General features: G+C 37.5%; 1 protein-coding gene across 2 annotated transcripts in view; it reads right to left on the bottom strand.

The window, feature by feature from the left end:
* Positions 1–868: 868 nt before the first annotated feature.
* MAP3K2 (mitogen-activated protein kinase kinase kinase 2) overlaps positions 869–22,360 on the bottom strand; it is a 99,474-nt gene continuing 77,982 nt past the window's right edge. For both annotated transcript variants that reach the window (XM_055398744.2, XM_055398745.2), the window contains 3 exons: positions 18,451–18,580; positions 12,316–12,493; positions 869–9,736 (listed from right to left, as the gene is read on the bottom strand). In XM_055398744.2, coding sequence (XP_055254719.1) covers positions 9,511–9,736; positions 12,316–12,493; positions 18,451–18,580 — 534 coding nt within the window. In that variant the 3' untranslated portion in view covers positions 869–9,510. The remainder of the gene's footprint in view (positions 9,737–12,315; positions 12,494–18,450; positions 18,581–22,360) is intronic.

Genomic DNA, 22,360 nt, shown 5'->3' on the forward strand with positions numbered 1-22,360 from the left:
TAAAAAGAGAAACAGACGGAGACCACCACATGAAGACAGGAGGCAGAGACGGGAGTTATAGCCACACATGCCAAGAATGCCTGTGGCTACCAGAAACTAGAGAGGCAAGGACGGACTCCCCTACAGGCTGAAGCGGGGAGCACGGCCCTGATAATGCCTTGTGTGTGCTTATGCTCAGTCATGTCCCACTGTGACCCCACAGACTGCAGACTCCCCCACACTCCCAGGCTCCTCCATCTATGGGATTTTCCTGGCAAGAATACTGGAGTGGGTTGCCATTTCCTCCTTCAGGGGATCTTCTGGGCCCGGGAATCAAACTCATGTCTCCTGCACTGCAGGTAGATTCTTTACCACTGAGCAACCTGAGAAGCCCACCTTAACTTTGGCCTTATAGCCTCTACAGCTAAAACAAGCCAGCCAGTTTGCAGTACTTTGTTACAATAGCCCCCAGTATTGAACATGTAGAACTCAGTTTGGGACTTTTATAGATATATTTTAGCACATCTGCAATCATATTCCTACACACAAAACTGTTGGGTCAGAAGATATACAAGACTCTAAGGCTTTTGATTTGGTGTTGCTAAGCTGCCCTTTATATGACAGTGTTAACTTAAATAATCTCCAATACTGTGGGAGTGTCCATTCTTTACCCTCTGACAGTAGGCTTTTTGTTTTTAGTCACCATTAATTTCTGATTTGGGTAATCAAAGTATCTAGAGAAATATGCCAAAGCATGTTGAGGAGAACATTACAGACTTGTACCTTGGGAAGATTTAGTTGCAATGTTTCTAGGCTGTCTCCTAGAAAGTGATCAAAGCAGGCAGAGGAGAGACAACAGTGTATCCAAGAAGAGCTGTGGACAAAGCAATCACAGTGGAAATAAATATCAGCTTTATTAACACTCAAAGTGCCATTCATTTATATTCATTCCATAGTCCAGAAGGTTACTCAGGGTAAGCCTTTGCACCACAATCTTTCAAAAAATGAACATGTAAGAAAAAGCAATTTTCATTGTGCTAATTATTGCAGGCCTTCATGCACGATAAATCTAAACAAAGATGTGTGCCAACAATATACAAATTTCCATATAAACAAAGTCATTGATCACTAACAAAATATAAACATGGTTTCTTTCACATTAGATTAAAAAAAAAAAAAAGCTATTTACCAGCAAGAAAAAATAAGTACATAAAAACCATAAAACTCAGAAATTTTATACATTTTTACAAGCACAATTTTGAATGAACACAAAGTCAAATGTGCATGAAATGTGGCACATACCACACTGTATCTGGCTTCTGGTAGGTTTTTCTAATCTTATCGGCTCCTTATAACATAAGCTTAGTGACATTCAACTTCAACGGTGGACTCTATTCCTAACATAAGTAATTTCACATGATACTGCCTATTAAAAACAAGGTTTTCCTTAAGTACAACAACATTGTCAGATTGGAAATTTAATTCCCAATTCTTTTTCTGCCAGTTACTTAAAATACAAAATATGGTATAAAGACACAATGATGTCTGTTTGGACATTTCTAAACCAATTTATAGTCAATCACAGAGAATCACAATTTTTCAGTATATTGTTTTATGAGTGAGGTCTGACCTTGCCCAGTAAGAAGAAAACTGAAAGTTGAAATCTTTGGGGTAGAATAAAGGAAATATTCAAAAACAGTAGGACAGGCCAACAGCAAATGGAGATATAAAAGCCTTGACATCTCTTCAAGATAATTTAGTTTCTCACATTTTTTCATAGCTCTGATAATTCAAAGGCTGTTTTAGAGGACAGTGTTTTTGCTACTGTTTTAAACCTATTTTTTTCTCTTAATTTGCATTTCATAGAATTCTCAATGAGAATTCAATGTTCTCTGCAAGAGTATTTTAATTGATAGATATCTAAGTAAATCTTCAATCAACTGTAGAAATACAAATACATTTTGAATGGTAAAAACAAAATTAAGAAAATAGTTTTGATCAGCCAGCTGAAAATATATTCATATAGTAAATAATCTCTCAGAAAGCTTTATATATATTTAATTATTCTAACTAAACAGTACCCTTATAAAACAAGTTCATAAAAATGTAGAAATGAAAATAAGAAATTACTGGGATATATACACGTACCTACAGACAGAAAAAGACATCTCTACACACACATCCCCCAATACACAGAGTTACAAGCATACTTTCAACTTAGTCATGGATTTTAGAATACATATAAAATCAGAAAGTGATGTTGAACTCCTGAGTTCTCAACAAAGATAGAACCATAGGTAAGTATACTTTGTAAAAGCATGAAAGTCCACCTAAATAAGTAATAGCAATGCAGTTACTGATGGCTGCATCTTGAAAGAAGTTTAAACGTAGAGACACAGACAGTAGTTCAATGCACGCATTCACGATGCTCACACACCCATCAACAATTGTTGGTCAGAGTAGTAAATCAGTGTACAAATTAAACATTTCCAAAAATGTGCAAAAAAGTCAACCTTGATAGGAAAAGAACACCTCTGTACATAAACTGCCCAGCATTTAACTGAGATTAAAAACATTTACAGAGAGAAACTAATAGATTAAATATAGAGAATTTAATGACTACATTTAAAAATGTACATTAGGTCAAAGGGTAAATTTACAAATTGATAATCAGAATTTGCAACAATTAAAAGTTTATTCTCATATTTATCCAAGTTTACTTTTATTTACAATGATATCTGAATAAAAAGAACCATGTGAAATGTAAGAGATGTCAGACATTAGAAGTATTTTTGGTATTAACTTTTATAATATTTCAGAATACAGGGTAACAAATTTTAAAACCAACAGCAATAGAAAAAATGTAAACCTTTTACTTACTAAGATTGTATTAAAAACAAGTGTTTGTTTTTAAAGAAGTATTCTTGTCCTTAGACACTGCGCTTTCACTTGAACAGGGTATACTGCAAGGGTTTGGCCTACTTTCTTTTGCCCATAAACCTTTCCAGCTCACATGGTTCCACTAGTTCTCTCTTATTCCAGGTGGGAAAAAGTCTCTGGAAAATGAGAATATGACAAATCTACTTTGAAGCCTAAGTGTCTCACAGAGTCAAACGTAATTTTGTTATGTCTCTCTCCCCACCAAGCAATGCTAATGCTAAAATCACCAACAGTTAGTTACACAAGTTAAGTGAAGACAAAAGTGCTTTTCAGTATAATCACAGACTTTACTGTCCTCAACTGGCATTAAGGGACTCAGAAATCCTTGTATGTTGGAGAGCAGACTCGTCCTTATCTTCCAAAATGTCTATGGCACAAAAAGTCCATAACCTACTTTTCTGCAAAACGTTCCTGAAATGCTCCTCAAGTCAAACACAAGTTCATAAACGTCAAGACAGTGGGAAGAAAGTATGCCACCAACCTGAGGCATCGCGTGTCAATGTGTATGTATATGCATCTACGGTCAAGTGACATTACTAAGATTGGCACGTGCACAAGCTCAAGTCTGTAATGTCTATATAGTTCCATAACAGTTGAAGTAAATTCTGCGTGTCTAAATGCAAACACCGAGCACCTGTCCTTTAACTTGAAGGATAGACTGAGATACAAATTCTACTAGTACCTGTTTTATCATTTTTATACTATTAGCTTACAATTGGGCAGAAGTAACAGTGCTAATCATTTTGGCTATGTGTGCAGAGAATATAAAAGCTTTGGTTTAAAGTGATTCTGATAATACAGACTGTAAATACAAACAAGAAGTCATTAGGCATAGGGAATAATAGCGCTCACTGATTTAACGTCTTTTCTGTTATTAACAAAAATAGCATTACTGTCAATTAAAATGCACAATTGTGAAAAATATGAAGAATTACATGAGACTGTAATACAAGCAAAGACAAAATTTAGTCTTTACTATAGCTATGACTCCTCCCTCAACTTTCTGAAACTAAACCATGTCCACTCTCACTACAATCAAGAGAGGTTCTCTGAACTCCCCTAAGAGCACACTACCCACTACAGCTCTGAAAGGTGAAAACACAGAGTCAGTAGGCATGATACTTCCACACCTATTATGGCATTCCAGATTGCGGCAGAAGTCAAAGCAAAGCTAAAGACGACTATCAAGTAGAACAGTAGCTTCACAGCACGCCTTCCCTAGCCAACCAAAAAGAGGTATAAAACAATTTCCTTTTGAACACTTGGTAAGCTAAGGATGCTTGTTTTGATAATGTCTGGCAGAATTTCTATTCCAAAGAGCTCATGAAGAACTACGCAAAACCAATTACTTTCTATTTAGGAATTATATATAAGCTATTATACACACATACAAATTCAATTTTAATCTACTTTTTAGCAACCAAGAGCTTGGCAATTTACAATAAATACCTTTATTAAACAACTGTTTGTACGAGCTACTTGTGGAAAATGTGCTGGCATTCCAACATCAGTAGGTTATACATATTTAAATTGTTCTTCCAAGAACAGAGACTAATCTAATTGGACATTCACACCTTTCCTTCCTTCCCACCCCTATCCCAACTCCACACACACAGACACACACACACACTCTCTTCACAGAAAAGCTAGAGTTTTAGTCAAAATGCTAGCTTAAAAGTAAGGATTAGAATTTGCTATCCCTGGATTTCTTGCTCATTGCCCTAAGTCTCATTGCCTTAACATTTGTAAACCATTAAATGACCTCTTTAGGACAAAAACCACCATTCCAGTTCTTTGAAAATCATAACTGAACCATGATATGCAAAGAATTTGAACAGTGCCAATGTGATTGAAAAATCAAGTAATCAACCTGGAAAATAATTTACTATGTCTCTTTAGAATTAAAATATCTCTTTCTATCCTTATCTTAGAAACTTGTGTCTAGTAAAACTGCAATGTGTCTATCACAAAACAATGTTAATGTTTCTCTTCTAACATATTTTTAAAAAAAGAGGTAGAAAGGGTAGGAGGAAGCAGGCATTAAGAAAAGTTTAATGGCCAGTACACAGTCTAAGGCCAAATGAACTCCTGAAGCCTACTGATTTTGGAGAAACTTTCATTTCGGTGGGTAATGTGAATTATTATTGATATAAAACAAAATTAAGGCATACAGAGAAAAAGGCACTACGAAAAATTAACAATTAAACTGCTTTTCATTAACATTTTAACCAAACTTAGGATTCAAATAAATATGAACATTACATTTGTAACAAAGGCCAAACTTCATATAAAACAGTAAGATCTCAAGAAATTTTTCTGATCTTAGTACAAATAACACTGTTGACAGAATTTAACTTCCATCAAATGTTTTGGGTATTTTAATAATTCAGACCAAAAGAAAATATTCTTTTCTTTAAAAGAAAAAAGCAGGGGAAAAAAATACTATGTACTGGAATAAATGCCCCCATCACTGGAACTGTCTGAGCAGAGGCTGGGTTTCAGAGGGGTCCTCAGCAAGAGGGGGCCTGACCCGTGCGGCTCTCCCCAACTGGGGCGCTTCTACTGTCTGTTGTTCAGTTTATAATGGCCGATGGCCACCCAAAATCGCTTTCCCCTCACCTCATAACAGTTTAAAATATCACTGATGAACTTTTCAGTTAGGATATGTCAAAAAAACAACTGTTTGCCCATTTTTTCCTCCTAGACTGTGACCTCCTTAAGGACAAGTTAATTTAATACTTGACACAGTAAGTCACAATATTGAATAAGTGAATGAAAAAGACTCACCAAGTTAAAAAAAATTGATAGATCCCTATACTTGGCTGACACTAGGTGATTTTATATCGAACTATTGGTCTCAAATGAAATCACTGACAAAGAACTCTGCTGTGGGCCAAGGAGTTTGCATCTGGCAAATGTCTTTGCTTTTGCTCCCAAGCTTGGTTGTCTTTATAAACTACTCAAATTTTATTTTCTCAGTAATTTCATGTACCTTATTATACTTCCATCTCAGAAATATTACACACCAGACCTGACATATACAAGAACTGAAGTAGCAGAAAAAGCTACTCTAAAGAAATAATTTCACCTTTTAAAATGTAGCTTCTATTGGAAATAAGATAAAGCCTCCTTCAAAGCCAATTCAATTTACTATGAAATAAGTTTTAATTTTTCTTTTATAGTTCAGCCTGTGCATTAACATTTCAATCCATATAAATTATGTAAGGTTGTTGTGCCTTTGAAAACTTTCTAAGGCAGTAGTCTTCAACCGTTTCTCAGGTTAGAAACATGTTTTGTAAATGAGGAAAATTAAAGATCGTCATATTGAAACTTTCAAAGTCTGTATATTTTAAAATACATTTTAAAGAATTATCATCAAAATTTCGATTAGTCATTATGATATTTTTCAACCCCTGTATTCAATATAATTTGTGTGCAATGTAAAAGATCTTGTATTTGGTCCAAGCCTAGGTCATGCCATCTTGAATCTCTCAAGGCCTAAGTAGAAAGGTATATCCTGAAAAGCACATAAAAGACTGCTAGTGAATCTTCTCCAGCACCAAAGAGTCTGCCACTATCAAAGCAGAACGCATTTTAAAGGCACAAAGCTAGCAGTCTGGTCATTTTCCAGCCTCAGCAAAGAAACATTACAGTATAGAAGAATCAGGTTGTGCATTTAAAAAACAAAACACATTTATAGTCATCCTAAAAAGTTCAAATTTCATTTGTTGATCCGTATCATTGTTAGAAAGAAAAAAAATGGAGTGTTATATTTAACAGCCCCTGATAGATGTGTTTCCTTTCAAAATTTTCTTTTTTAAATTTAATTTTGATCTTCCATACCTCACCCCACTTTAAGCTTTTTCGTTCTAGTAGTTTTTATATATATTAACTTTTTTGTGGTTTTTGGTACCTTTAACAACTCGTATGAAATAAATTCACATCACATTTTTATATAACTATAAACTATTAGCCTATTCTTAAATCTTTACATAAAGAACAATACTTTTCCATAGCTAATAATATTTTTCTTATAAAACAAAGGTGTTACACAGCAGTGTTAACATAGTAGTTTCTTTTCAGGTGATTTTACTTTCTATAGCATTTTGGAAATAGAGACTGAAAAAAGCAAACATTTTGCTTCGGGTTTCACAGTCTCCCAAGGTTTCTCTTTAAAGAGCACTTGTCTCATATTCTGTACTGCTGATTACCCTGACAGACCAAAAATGAGCCAAAAGAAAATCACAAGCACACAACACAAAGGAAGGAAAAGCCCACTGGTCCAGACACCACTGTCTTGCTCAAGTAGAAGAGATGCCTTCACTCATAAAAGATGAAGAAATTATAATAGATCCACATCCTTGGGGACTATGTTTATAGCACAAGATTTGGCAGTTGATTTTCTGGGGGGTGGGAGGTAGGCTACTAATTCATGTTCTTCCTTGCAAGCTGCTTCTTTTCATTATACGGGAATAGGAGAAGCTTTAACAGCTATATTTGTGCTTTGACTTCTTTTCAGACTAGCTAGTGGAATATTCCTACAGGGAATGCCAGATAGGACCGTGATACAGTAAACCAACATCTACTTAACTTCAGAAACAGAGTATTTTAAAAGAGTTCCTAAACTAGCATACCTTTTAGCAGAAAATAAAATACCAAAGTCCCTTATGAATCCCATGAAAGGTATCACATTGAGGGCCTCCAGGAAGGATACTATTTTCTAGACCCTTAAAGTCCTTAACCCTTGCTTTAATATGCTGAAAAAATTGCAAGTGGCCAAATCACTGATATCATTCAAGTTTTTCAGTAGCACAAGTCCATCAGAGATAATGGGAGTTTCCCAGTAGTCTCTTTCTGCTTAACGTCCTTGGCTCTTATACTAGAAATATCTGGCAGTTTTTAACCTTCATTTAAAGCAGTTAATACTTTGTTTTAATATGCCTTTCTTTTCCCACAATTATGAATGAACTGACTTCAGAGTAAAGAATATAGACATACAGATGGCTGAGTTCAATAGGCTCCATGTTTAAGTTAATTTTATTTCCAAAATGAAAGTTACTGATTTGGGTGCAATATGCAGCTGGTGAGAAAAGGGTTGATCTTTGCTGTTTGTACAGATCATTCACCCTTGACTTGAAGTAGTGATCTCTGCTCTTGTAAAACTCTCATTATGCACTATATCACTCTCTGAAATTTACTTTTTGCAAGGAACCTGCTTTGTACATAGCCATTTTCGGTTTATAACCAGGGCTAGTATTTATCTCAGGGATTCTCAACTTCAGCACTTTTAATATTTGGGGAGGATACTTCTTTGACGGGGGAAGGGAGGTGCTGTTCCTGTGTATTTTAGTTTGTGTAGCAGCATCCCTGGCCTCTAACCAGGAGATGCCTCTAGCATCCTCTTTTTTATGACAACCAAAAATGTCTCCAGGCATTGCCAAATGCCAGGTAAAATTATCCCCACCCCAGCCATGAAAACCACTGTTGTACATAGTAACTGTTTTCTGAGGTGCTTTAGTTCTCTTTGATCCAAAGAACAAGGGTTTTATCTCACAACATTATCTTTTAAGACACAGACACTCCAGGTTAAACTCTTAGTTCCTAAAAAATGTTTATCTATGGGGAATCAGGAGCTAGAATCAGAAAGATACAGTATACATGATTTTATTTCTCCTTTCCCTTAATTTTGGGAACTCCCCCTCAGGTAAAGAACACAGTTTAAAATACACTAAACAACACTCAGTTCTTTTCATTATTTCTGTTGACTGGCAAATGTGGTCTATTCTTCTCTTACACATTTAATTAGAGCAGTCTTCTATATTTTAATTTGGATTTGCTTATTGACTTCACATATCTGCTTTAAAATAAAAAACAGTATCTTTTTTTTTAAGCAGAAAGCTATCCCTCAAGGTTTACAGATTCCAGTAATATGGATCTATTATAGTGTATTTGCTTATTATACTGGTTAGGATTAAACATAAACATACCTCTAGAGATTCATATTTTCTATCAAGATTCCTACTGAGCAAAAAGCTTGGTAGACAGAGGTTAGGATCTAAAGAATACAGATACAAGAAGGAACCTATATTCTTTCAGTTGAGTACCTATCCTAAACTCAAGTTTAGGGCTCAACCCACAAACGAGAATCTATTTTAAATACTATCACTAAAAGCTACAAATTATACATCATTTTTTTCTTCTTGTTTTCTATGTCTCCCCATCACTGCCAATCTGTCAGTGACACAGGGAAAGAGTCTACAATCTTTAGGTATTCCAATGATCTTTTTGTACTAAAAAGAGTGACTATGTACTAAAGTGCTGTATGTCTCTGAACCACATCAGTACATTATAAAAATTAAAAAAAAAAAAGTTTCAAGTTCTTGTAAGGGAAAAAAAGATTAAATATAAAAAATTTAGGTTACTATTATTATTAATAATCAAATTTAACCAAGAATCAAGAGAAACACTTTTCCCTCTTGTCTTTTTTCCCTCCCCCATCTCTCTTTTTTATAAAAAAGGAAAAGTGCCGTCAGAGAGAAGGTGAATGGACAGAAGGGAGCTGGGCAGAGGCACAGGGGAGGCTCCTGGCCGCTAGTGGCAGTGCACAAACATGTGCCTCAGAAGGTCATCAGCGGACGGCCTCAGTTTGGCCTCAACAAAAATCCGTTTGAGGAAATCGCGAGTATAGTCTGAGACATGAGGTGGCAGCTTTGGGTTCGTTGGCTGAGTGGCGATTTTAAAGATGGCAGCCATTGCTTCAAACTCGGCCCAAGGAGGCTTTTCAGTTAGCATTTCTACCACAGTACAGCCCACGCTCCTAAGAGGGGAAAAAAAAAACAAAACATTACACAAATATCATCACCATCAAAGTCAGTTAACTACCTACGAAATGAGAAACGTGTGAAGTTCATAAACAGGACGTGGTTTCAGGTGTAAAACTCCATTACAAGGCTGCTCTCACAGACGACTGTAACTGAGGTGAAGGCCCTCAGCGCCCCCTGGAGCCTCTGGGCTCTCAAGCTGTCGTTCTTCATGCCTCTGAAGGGCTCCTGCTCTGGACTGTCCGTGTCTCCAGCAGCCCTGAGGGGTCTTGGAGCCACTGTGAAGCACCAAAAAGACGCAGGGGTGATGGAAGCCTCAGGTGGCCTGGCCAACAGCATGATGGCCGGGATACCTGCTCCCAGGCACCAGGCCCCCCTCCCAGGATTGGAGGAGAATCCACAGAAGGTACAAATGCAGACAACCTGAGAGAAGAGCACTTCAGGGCAAGAATGATGTAGTTTAGATCGACTGACACAGAGACCTGACAGAGGGAGCTGAAGAAAACAGGGTTTTTAAACTTGACGAGACATTTTTAAGAGAATTTATGTAATCTTAAAGAAACATCTTTTTCCAAACTTGATATCAATCCCAAACCCAAACAATGAGAAAAAAGTTGTTTTAAAGATAAATACGCCTGTAGTCACTACTGAACTCCCCAGTAGGGATCTGTCAGGGATATAGTGCAATTATAGGAAAGTATTTTATGTATGCAGTCTCGAAGAAAAATTTATGTTTTGAGTCTGCATTTCAATGAATTCTGACAGCTGTAGAAATGGATATTCTTCTTACTGATGAAATATTAATGAAATATTCTTCTTATTGCACCAAAAAGTTAAATTTGTGGTACATGAAATGAATAGTTTTATAATAACTGTTACTAATAAAATGCCTTTTAGTGCATTATATTGACTCTTAGTTGAACCAAGAGCCAACTTAAACATCTATGCAAACTTTAAAAAGTGCTTTTCTTTCTGAAAGCTGGTACTGTCTCAGAAGAACTTTCCAAATGTAAAGTAGTGAAAACTGTAGCATATAATACAGTTGTATAACTTTCAATATTTGATGTTTGTTAAACTCCACTCTGGGCAATCAAAAATGGATAAAAAATAATGAGAAATGAATTGGTGCTTCCCTCCTCCTTTTGTTAGGATAAAAGAAAAGAAATTTACCATATTAATTTTTTTAACTTTGTGTTTTCGAATTGCTTTGAAGGCATAATTTTCATTGCTTATTACTTTAGACTTGTACTTCTCAAACCTGACAACACTTCAGAATCTTTGCCTGGGCCCCACTGTTGAGATACTCACATATAATTGTTCTGAGATGAGCTCTGGGTATAGCTAATTTTAAAGCACCAATCCTCCTCCTTCCCTCCATTTCTCAAATGTGTGGATAGGTTTCAGAACCACTAGACTAACAGGTTAAATTTGGCAACCCACTCCAGTATTCTTGCCTGGAAAATCCGATGGATGGAGGAGACTGGTAGGCTACAGTCCATGGGGTAGCAAATAATCAGACACGACTGAGCGACTTCACATCACATCAATCAATTTAAAGCAACACCTTTAGGTCTGTTTCTATGTGGCTCTGTTGATGGCTTTGTTACAACTAAATTACCGTGTTATTATCTTGTTAAAAAAATAAGCAGCTTATGTTTGAGCTAAAAACAAAAACCCAAACCTGTACTTTAAACATAAAAAGCAATGAAAACAAACTACAATTTAAGCTCTCAAATTTGTTAGGCACAGAATATTATTCGTAAGTTTTGTTCCATATGATTCTCTAGCCTGCCACCGAATGTAAGTGTTTTTTAGTCTTTATCTTACAAAGAACAGAAACATTAGAAATTCCTTGTCTTTAGGGCCTAAAATGAGTACCTATTAAAAACTTTACTCAAAAGACTCATGTAAGTAATTAGGGCTCAGAAGCAGGCAGGAGAGACTCCAGAGCTGCACAATGGAAAGGGTTTAGAGAACTGCTGATCTCTCAGCGTGCCCAAGTTCAGGCTGAGGGGCTGGCGGGCAGTGAGAACTGGGTTAAAGAGGAACCAGAGTGACCTTTAGTGAATGGCAAGAGGAGGAACAGAGACTCCCCTCACTTCCTAGCTCTGCAGTGGTCACAGAGAGAAACCTTCTCTTCGCCACTTCAATAAATACCAATAAACACCAAAGGAAAAAACCCACTTTTCTCAGTGGGAAGTAGGAAATGACTGTTTTATGTTCTAACTTAAAATTATTAAGCAATTAAAGGTTAACTGAATTATAAGACTAACAATAAACATTAATTACTTTAAAAGTTCATCTGGGAAATAAAATGAAGACAGCTTTCTAATGCTGAAATTTGCTTAAGATGAAATCCTTCTCAAAGAATGAAAAAATGGTTCGAAAGCTCTATTTATTTGATCAGTTATTAAGTCTCAAAGGGCATAATTAAAATGATATCAATCCTCGTAATCCTGACATCCTATTTCAAAAGTACAAAAAAGAATTTAAGTTCATTTCAATAATTTCCATCCTGAGTGGAAATATGTTAATAAGATACGTGTTTTCAGGCAAATCCCGCATCAAAACTTACCAGATATCTGCTTTTCTGCCATAGCCTTCTCCACTAATCACTTCAGGGCTCATCCAATACGGTGTGCCTGTGACAGACTTCATTCCTGTCCCTGAAAGACAGATGGTTTGAAGCCGTTTGCTGGCCCCAAAATCTCCTAGTTTGACGTTGCCTGTTGAATCTCGTAGAATATTTGCACCTAAAACAAGAAATACCCTCATTTCATTATTTTTATTGGCAATCTGGAATATAACATAAACGAAAATGGCAGAACATTACTTAGACTCTTCAGTCTGGTTCCAAAATCAGGCTGCTCTGCACCTCTGAATAGTACCTGGCATAATGCCAGGCGTAAGGTCAGTGTGTATTAAAAGATTTCTTACATGGAACAATGAAAATTTAGTGTCATTGTGTGTGCTTCTGGACCTAAGAAAAGGTTCTCCCACTGAAAATGGCTGGTTCAAGTGGGAGGTGAGGATGAAAAAGAGAAAGGGGAAAAGGACTAAGAATGGGAAGTTCAAAAAAAAGGAATGGGGAGTTCAGAGAAGGATGCTGAAAGCAATAGCAGGCTCTTGGCCCCAGCCTCTCTCTTATAAAGCAAGAAGCCCATGTCTACAAGATTATTTCCCTGGGAACCTAGCCTCTCCTCAGGAACCTCCATAATCAAAATTTCTCCTTCTCAACTTCTATATAGTACATTTTAAATCTATTCGAAGCAGGCTTCAAGGTTTCTGTTTAAAATTTCATTTGCTTCTATAACAAACTTTTAACTTTATTATAAACTGACCACTATTGCTTAGCTGAGAAAGTGTTTACAGAGTCCTCCACTGTAAAGTTACTCTTTCCCTTCTCCATCTGAAGCTCACTGGAAGAAGTTCACTATGTATGAGTGAGTGAGAAATTATGCTCTAGGCTTAGTAGTTATATATATTATTTGGAATTATTCTGCATGGGAGATTTGTCTTTTCTTTCCTATTTATTCGACCATCCATTTCTATCAATCTGAATATGTGGATATTTATTTTGTACTTTGGGTTATGACTTTATTATTACTTTTGTTTTTGCTCATGTTGCTTACGGCTTTGTCCACTGGGAGTCCTCTCTATTGGCTCCTGTGTCCCTCTGCCGTAACTCAATCATCGTGTTCTCACTTGGCTGGACTTCTGGATTGTTTATTTGTTAGCACTGTCTTACATTCTGGTACTAGAAGATGCTCCATGTTCACCCTGTGTACCTCCCGCACCAGGTCTACAATCAGCCATCTTTCCAAGAACACTAGTTCCTTTTAGTGGAGAATGGTATCAGAAACCAACAATCTAGGGGCTAGGTTCATTTATTTTTATTCTCTATTTTCCCCTTTATATTCTTTAAACTCAACCTTTTTTCTAGGGTTATAAGTCTAGTCTCTTCACATATAAATTATCTCTAGAAAACAACCTTTTTTTAGTTGTTACACATATTATTTGGAATTTTTCTGTGTGGGAGAGTTCTCTCTTTTTTCCTACTTATTCAACCATCCATTTCTACCAGTGTGAATACATGGATATTTATTTTGCACTTTGGTTATAAACCAATGACTTTACTATTTTTTTTTTTTTGTTCATGTTGTTCTAGCTAAGTTGCTGTTTTTAAACAAGCAATTTATTTTATTGACTTATCTAATTTTAGTTTCTAACCTTTACCTAAAATCTTCCTAACCTTCAGCATATTTTAGATAAAAAAAAGATTCCTTATCTTTTTATTTTTTTAAACAGTCTCTAAGAAGGAATGTGAATAGTGGAGAAAAACCTATATTATAGACTGGAGAGAATGCAAACTGTCCATCCCTACCATGAACTTCTGGCCCTGTGTTCTATTCTCCAGCAAATTTCCCAGTCTAGTCAATTAAGGCCTGTCTTGAGGGGAGAGTCAAGGATTAGTTCTCTGCATGCATAAGCCAAAGTATGCCTTGGTACCAGTGATTCTCTAAAACAGCACCTTGTGCTGTACAATACTTAAAAAAGGACTCTGTCAAAAAAAAAATAAACACACCACTGTGTCTAAAACATTTAAGCTGGGGAAGGACAACCAACAAGCCAGTTTTTAATGGATACCACCTGGGCAAAAACAGTCCCAGGCAGGTCATAGACAAGGAGAGCTATCGCTGGGGAGTCATCACCAATGCGGAATCAATGCCCATCCATACAAAGGGCTGAGGAGAAAATGTATACGCCAGGCTCCCAATATGGTTACCTAACTTTTTAAAAACTTACTTCGGATGTGTTAAAAGTAAACTGTTAAGGAGACTTTTCAAATACACACAAAAGCAGATAGAATACTGCATGACCCTCTCACCCAATCCCAGCAATCATCTGGGCAACCTCTTCTAACCACACTACTAGCCAGTCCTTCCCCCCATATTATCTGAACCAAAGACATCAGGATCAATAAACAGTTCAGTACACATCTTCAAAAGACAAGGACTCTTATCACACATAAGACAACAGACAATAATTCCTTGATATTATTAAATATATACTCAGTGTTTTTAAGTTTTTTTTTTCCCCCAAAAAACCCGAATCCAAACAAGGACCTTAGGTTGAGAATCACTGATACATCTTTTAAGTCTTTCCTAAAGTTCCTTCCAATCTTTTTTATTTCTTTGCAGTTTATGAAGAATCTAAGCTGTCTGCCTACAGCTTTCTTATTGTCTAGGTTTTGCCGAGCCCATCCTAAGGAGTCATTTAACATGCTGATCTGTTCTCTATAAATGTTCCATAATTTTACAATTTGGTAGCTGAATCTAGAGGCTTGATCAGACTCAGGTTCCAAAAGAATTTGGTGGGGGGGGGGGGTAGGAAACTGCTTTGTCTACAAATAGGAAGTATGCAATGACAGACTGTCTCTATGAGGTGATGTTAGCAACCACTGATGTTTAGTGCATATATCTATTAATCCCATTAGTAGTTGTAAAACGGTACTATTCTATCATTCCCTCTTTGTTAGCCAAAATATTTTTATAAAAGTCATCCTCTATTTAGTCCTCAGTAGTATAGTTCATAAAAGAAAGGTTAAATAAAGAAACCCTATTATGAAATAATGAGCTGGTTGGTTCCCTACTTTTCATTATGAACTCATGAGTCTAAACTTAAAAGTAAGCAACTAGCTTTCCTTTTCCCTTGCCATTTAAACACTGCTCATTCTGGGACTTCCCTGGGGGTGCAGTGAGTAACAATGTGCCCGCCAATGTAGGGGACACGGGTTCGATCCCTGGCCTGGGAAGATTTCATATGTAGCAGAGCAACTAAGCCTGGGCACAACTACTGAGCCCGCGTGCTGCAACTACTGAAGCCTGAGCACCTAGAGCTCGTTCCCTGCAAGCCACAGCAATGAGAAGCCCCGAACACCATAGCGAAGAGTAGCCTCTGCTCACTGCCAACTAGAGAAAGCCCACGCAAAGCAATGAAGACCAAGAGCAGCCAAAAATAAATAAATAAATAAATGACAAAAGGTTTCTCTTTAATTTAAAAAAAAAAGTTCATTATAAAAGTTCAGAAAATACATAAAAAGTAAAATATTTGACAGAAATAAACAATTACCACTCATCCTGCTACTTGAAAATAACCACCATTAATCATGTGAAAATTGTTCTGTCATATAATTTTATAAACTTGAGATCATACTGCATATTCAATTTTATATTTTACATTTTTCTTATCAATATATTCGTTCTATAATGTTTTTCTGTCTTTGTGTTTTTCTCTTTAAGTTTTTTTTTAAGGGGTCTCAAATTCTGTGACAGATTTTTGGTCAAGTTGTTTTCATTAAAAATTACTGACTTTGAAAACTAATCAACTGCCACACACAAAACACATGGCCCACAAAAACATTCTCCCTTCCTTTGGAAGGTTTTACGATGCACTGTTATCAGTAACCAGTCCTTGGCTATTATTTAAATGGCCAACTGAGACAAGCAGTCTGAGACGTTCTTCCACCGATTAAGACTGGGGCGGCAGGTATTGGGGATAATATCCATTTAGCATTCTGAGCTTTCTGGGCAGACCTGGCGACCTTGCCAGCTCCAGCGGCCTTCTTGTCCACTGCTTTGATGACACCCACAGTGACTGTCTGTCTCATGTCATGCACAGCAAAACAGCCCCTTATAACGTTTTTAAATCAGCTTGCTTCCAACTTCCTCATGTTACTGGCAAGGTCAGAAGAGGATCCACTTGAGCAGGCAGCTCCCCTTGGTTCCTTTACCTTATCTATTATGAAGGCTAAAGAGAAACTGGCTTGAATAGAGATTATTACTAATTGAATAACTCACAAATCATTTCCCTACAAAGAATAGGGCGTATACGTAATTGAAGTATACTTGACCTACAACACTATGTTAGTTCCATGGTGTACAACACTGTGATTCAATACTTCTATACATTATAAAATGGTCACCACCTTATGCAGTTCTTGGCTTTCAGGTTTTGAACTTGACATCTGAGGTCTGCCGAAGCAGGGAAGATCTTGAGGTTAACAACAGGCTCCTATTTCTTTCAGATCATGAGTCACACTGCCATCCTCCAAGAGTCACTCGGCAGGTCCATTCTGTACATGTGAGCCAGCTCCAGCATTCTACAGCAGACTCGACTCCATGACCAACACTGGTTAGGAATGTTCTCTTTAGTTTGATTATGGCCATATCCGGGGTGTGACACACCACAGCAAAGAAGTAACTTCCTGGTAGCTCGTAAGAGCCCCCAGAAACACTGATGCAAAACTTGAACAACTTGCTTATCAAAGCTCAGTCTGTTTAAGAAGTTAACTTCTTAACTGGCCGTATACTTGTAGACTCATTGCTTTTCCTTTTTATGAAAAGTTTACTACATTTAAGGCCTCAGTGGATAATGTTTTCCATATCCCATAGGTTTTAAGACTTTGGATTTTTGTTATCTTTCTGTAATGATGTTGTTTTTAAATGCCATGTACTCAGTGAGTGATATAAACACGTTGTAAATTTCAGTTTTCTAATAAAAAATTTAAAAAAAAAAAGCTCAGTCTTAGGCTCTCTTATTCTCTTAAGTAATGAGGTCCATTTCCCAGAGCTTTAAATACAATCTCAACATACATCATCACTGTAACTAGCTTTTGAGTGCTTTCTAGATACCAGGCATGATTTTAAGGATGCTATACACATCAACTCATTTAATCCTTATAAGAACTCTGTGATCTCTACACTATTATCACCTTCCTTAAAAATGAGGAGCTGAGAATTTCCCTGGTGGTACACTGGAAAAAAATTCACCTGCCAATTCAGGGTACATGGGTTCAATCCCCGATCAGGGACGATTCCACAAACCTCAGCAACTAAGCCCATGCACCACAACTGCTGAGCCTGTGTACCTAGAACCCATGCTCCAAAACAAGAGAAGCAACCACAATGAGAAGCCCATGCACCTCAACTAAGACCAGCTTCTGCTTGCCACAACTAGAGAAAGTTCGAGTGCAGCAACGAAGATCCAGATCAGCCAAATTATTTTTTTAAAACTGAGGAGCCAAGGCATAGAGAGACTAAGTGTCTTGTCCAAGATTACATATGTGATGATGGATAAAGCCTGAATGTGAACTGGGTCAAATCTGAGCCCCTATTTTTTCTTAATCTATTTTCAACTGGAGGATGCTTTAAATCTGTGCTGGTCTCTGCCATACAACAACATAAGTCAGCCATGACTTACATATACTCCTTCCCTCTTGAATGCGTCTCCCATCCCACCCTCCATGTCGTCACAGAGCTCCAGGCTGTGATCCCTGTTACACTGCAGCTTCCCACCGGCTATCTATTTCACACCTGGTAATGTGCATGTTTCAATACTCCTTTCTCAGTTGGTCCCACCCTCTCCTTACCCCAAGAGCCCCTATTCCTAACCACTATGTTCTAAGCCTGTGCACTGTGTATGAAAATATGTCTCATTCTTTTGCTCATTTGAACTTTACTGATTCTGTGAACCTCCACAGGAGAGCTTCCCTCTTGTAGAAACCTGAACAACAGGACCAGCTGGAATTGTTTTCCTATGGCATTGTAGAGGTAGATGAATTAATTTAAATGTTAAATTTCTTAACCATAGCACATTTTCATTTAAAAGAAAAAGCAACTCAGTACTTAAAAAACACCTCATTACTTACCTTTTATATCTCTATGAACAATCATATTACTGTGCAAATAATGAACTCCCTCAAGAATCTGACGGGTGTATTTCCGGGTCACATTCTCGGTAAGAGCTCCATATGCTTTTAATTGGTCCTTAATGGAGCCCTAGGGAAAAAGGAAAAACAGAAGAGAACTACAGTGTGGTTTGAAAGGGAACGTACTGGTCAATGTTTTTAAGATTTGTGTACCGATATTTATCCACTGTTCTTATTGACTGAACGAAGCGCTCTTTATTTACTTGAAGCTCAGTTGACATACAATGTCATATGTTAGTTTCAGGTATACAACATAATGACTCAACATTTAAATACATTACAAAATGATCACCACTGAGATCATTCCTGGTAACCATCTACCTCTGTGCAAAGTCATTACAGTACTATCTGACTATATTCCTTATGCTGTATATTACATCCCATGACTTACTTATTTAAAACTAGATGTTTTAATTGAGAGAATCCTAGTCAGTGACTAGAAGGCTCTAATTGGAGAACACAGAAATTCTTAGGAAGGACATTCAGTTCAGTTCAGTTCAGTCGCTCAGTCGTGTCCGACTCTCCACGACCCCATGAATCACAGCACGCCAGGCCTCCCTGTCCATCACCAATTCCCGGAGTACACTCAAACTCATGTCCACAGAGTCGGTGATGCCATCCAGCCATCTCATTCTCCGTCGTCCCCTTTTCCTCCCGCCCCCAACCTTTCCCAGCATCAGAGTCTTTTCCAGTGAGTCAACTCGTCGCATGAGGTGGCCAAAGTATTGCAGTTTCAGCTTTAGCATCAGTCCCTCCAAAGAACATCCAGGATTGATCTCCTTTAGAATGGACTGGTTGGATCTCCTTGCAGTATAAGGGACTCTCAAGAGTCTTCTCCAACACCACAGTTCAAAAGCATCGATTCTTCAGCCATCAGGCTTCTTCACAGTCCAACTCTCACATCCATACATGACCACAGGAAAAACCATTGCCTTGACTAGACGGACCTTGGTTGGCAAAGTAATGTCTCTGCTTTTTAATATACTATCAAGGTTGGTCATAACTTTCCTTCCAAGGAGCAAGCGTCTTTTAATTTCATGGCTGCAATCAGCATCTGCAGTGATTTTGGAGCCCAAAAAAACAAAGTCTGACACTGTTTCCACTATTTTTCCATCTATTTCCCATGAAGTGATGGGACCAGATGCCATGATCTTTGTTTTCTGAATGTTGAGCTTCAAGCCAACCTTTTCACTCTCCTCTTTCACTTTCATCAAGAGGCTTTTTAGTTCCTCTTCACTTTCTGCCATAAGGGTAGTGTCATCTGCATATCTGAGGTTATTGATATTTCTCCCAGCAATCTTGATTCCAGCTTGTGCTTCTTCCAGCCCAGCGTTCCTCATGATGTACTCTGCATGTAAGTTAAATAAGCAAGGTGACAATACACAACCTTGACGTACACCTTTTCCTATTTGGAACCAGTCTGTTGTTCCATGTCCAGTTCTAACTGTTGCTTCCTGACCTGCATACAGGTTTCTCAAGAGGCAGGTCAGGTGGCCTGGGATTCCCATCTCTTTCAGAATGTTCCACAGTTTATTGTGATCAACACAGTCAAAGGCTTTGGCATAGTCAATGAAGCAGAAATAGATGTTTTTCTGAAACTCTCTTGCTTTCTCCATGATCCAGCGGATGTTGGCAATTTGATCTCTGGTGCCTCTGCCTTTTCTAAAACCTGCTTGAACATCTGGGAGTTCACGGTTTACATACTGCTGAAGCCTGGCTTGGAGAATTTTGAGCATGACTTTACTAGCGTGTGAGATGAGTGCAACTGTGCGGTAGTTTGAGCATTCTTTGGCATTGCCTTTCTTTGGGATTGGAATGAAGACTGACCTCTTCCAGTCCTGTGGCCACTGCTGAGTTTTCCAAATCTGCTGGCATATTGAGTGCAGCACTTTCACAGCATCATCTTTCAAGACTTGAAATAGCTCAACTGGAATTCCATCACCTCCACTAGCTTTGTTCGTAGTGATGCTTTCTAAGGCCCACTTGACTTCACATTCCAAGATGTCTGGCTCTAGGTCAGTGATCACGTTATCGTGACTATCTTGGTCGTGAAGATCTTTTTTGTACAGTTCTTCTGTGTATTCCTGCCACCTCTTCTTAATATCTTCTGCTTCTGTTAGGTCCATACCATTTCTGTCCTTTATTGAGCCCATCTTTGCATGAAATGTTCCCTTGGAATCTCTAATTTTCTTGAAGAGGTCTCTTGTTTTTCCTATTCTGTTGTTTTCCTCTATTTCTTTGCATTGATCACTGAGGAAGGCTTTCTTATCTCTCCTTGCTATTCTTTGGAACTCTGCATTCAGATGCTTATATCTTTCCTTTTTTCCTTTGCTTTTCGCCTCTCTTCTTTTCACAGCTATTTGTAAGGCCTCCTCAGACAGCCATTTCGCTCTTTTGCATTTCTTTTCCATGGGGATGGTCTTGGTCCCTGTCTCCTGTACAATGTCACGAACCTCCGTCCAGAGTTCATCAGGCACTCTATCAATCAGATCTAGTCCCTTAAATCTATTTCTCACTTCCACTGTATAATCATAAGGGATTTGATTGAGGTCATATCTGAATGGTCTAGTGGTTTTCCTTACTTTCTTCAATTTAAGTCTGAATTTGGCAGTAAGGAGTTCATGATCTGAGTCATAGTGAGCTCCTGGTCTTGTTTTTGCTGATTGTATAGAGCTTCTCCATCTTCACCTGCAAAGAATATCATCAATCTGATTTCGGTGTTGACCATCTGGTGATGTCCATGTGTAGAGTCTTCTCTTGTGTTGTTGGAAGAGGGTGTTTGCTATGACCAGTGCGTTCTCTTGACAAAACTCTATTAGCCTTTGCCCTGCTTCATTCCATGCTCCAAGGCCAAATTTGCCAGTTACTCCAGGTGTTTCTTGACTTCCTACTTTTGCATTCCAGTCCCCTATAATGAAAAGGACATCTTTTTTGGGTGTTAGTTCTAAGGAAGGACATTATATGCCATTAATTTAACGCAAAACTCTACTATATTTCTGGACTAGAACTGTGAAAGAGTAAGTGGCATAGCTGAAGAAAGCCTTTAAATTATTTTTTGACTGATACCCTTGTTTCTGTGACTGCGCTGGTTCTATCTCCTGTTCTCTTGCAATTAGTACAATTTTTTAAATTCTCCAGTACCTTTGTCTTGCTTGTTTTTGCCCTGAATACGTTATTTTTTTTATTTTCCTACTTGCTCTTCTATGTATGTCCTACTTTAAATTTATTTATTTTGTTCTTACTTTGTTTTTAAAACACTGTTTTATTGATGTCTGAAAATTTACTTCTCAGGAGAAAGAATGGGTATGATTAGAAGATCAGAACACATATGAGATTTAAAAGTTTCTCTTTTATATACTCACCATTTTGGCTCAAAACATGAGAAAAATATATTAAAAAGGAATTCCTAATTTTCTGAAGTCTTTTTAGGCAGGTGCTATTTCTGAGAACAGGGAATCAATCTGACGTAAGACATATAGGCATCTGAATTTTGAAAAAGCTTCTCTGATAATTCCAACGTGCAAATTTGATAATCACCACTTTAAAAGACAGAAATAAAATGCTTCCTGAGGGACAAAATCTTTTCCTTTAAAGAGAAAATATATCCAAATGTTCCTGTCTTTCTTTCAATTTTTGTAAACTGTATACTCTGTCATATAAAAATAGATCCTTGGATTTTGCAGACTTAGCCATATGCTGTTCCCACTATTCTGAGCAATCCCTGAAGGGACAGCAAGATGCAGTTCTGCTAACCCTGACTTGCAGACATGTATTGAAAGCCTTAGACAGTGAGTCAAGCCAGGCATACCTATAACTCAATGTGGCTTATTGTTCAGTGAACTTACTATGT

Source organism: Moschus berezovskii, chromosome 2, assembly GCF_049115385.1.
Source record: "Moschus berezovskii isolate FMDL1 chromosome 2, NW_MosBer_1.0, whole genome shotgun sequence".
Taxonomy (NCBI): domain Eukaryota; kingdom Metazoa; phylum Chordata; class Mammalia; order Artiodactyla; family Moschidae; genus Moschus; species Moschus berezovskii.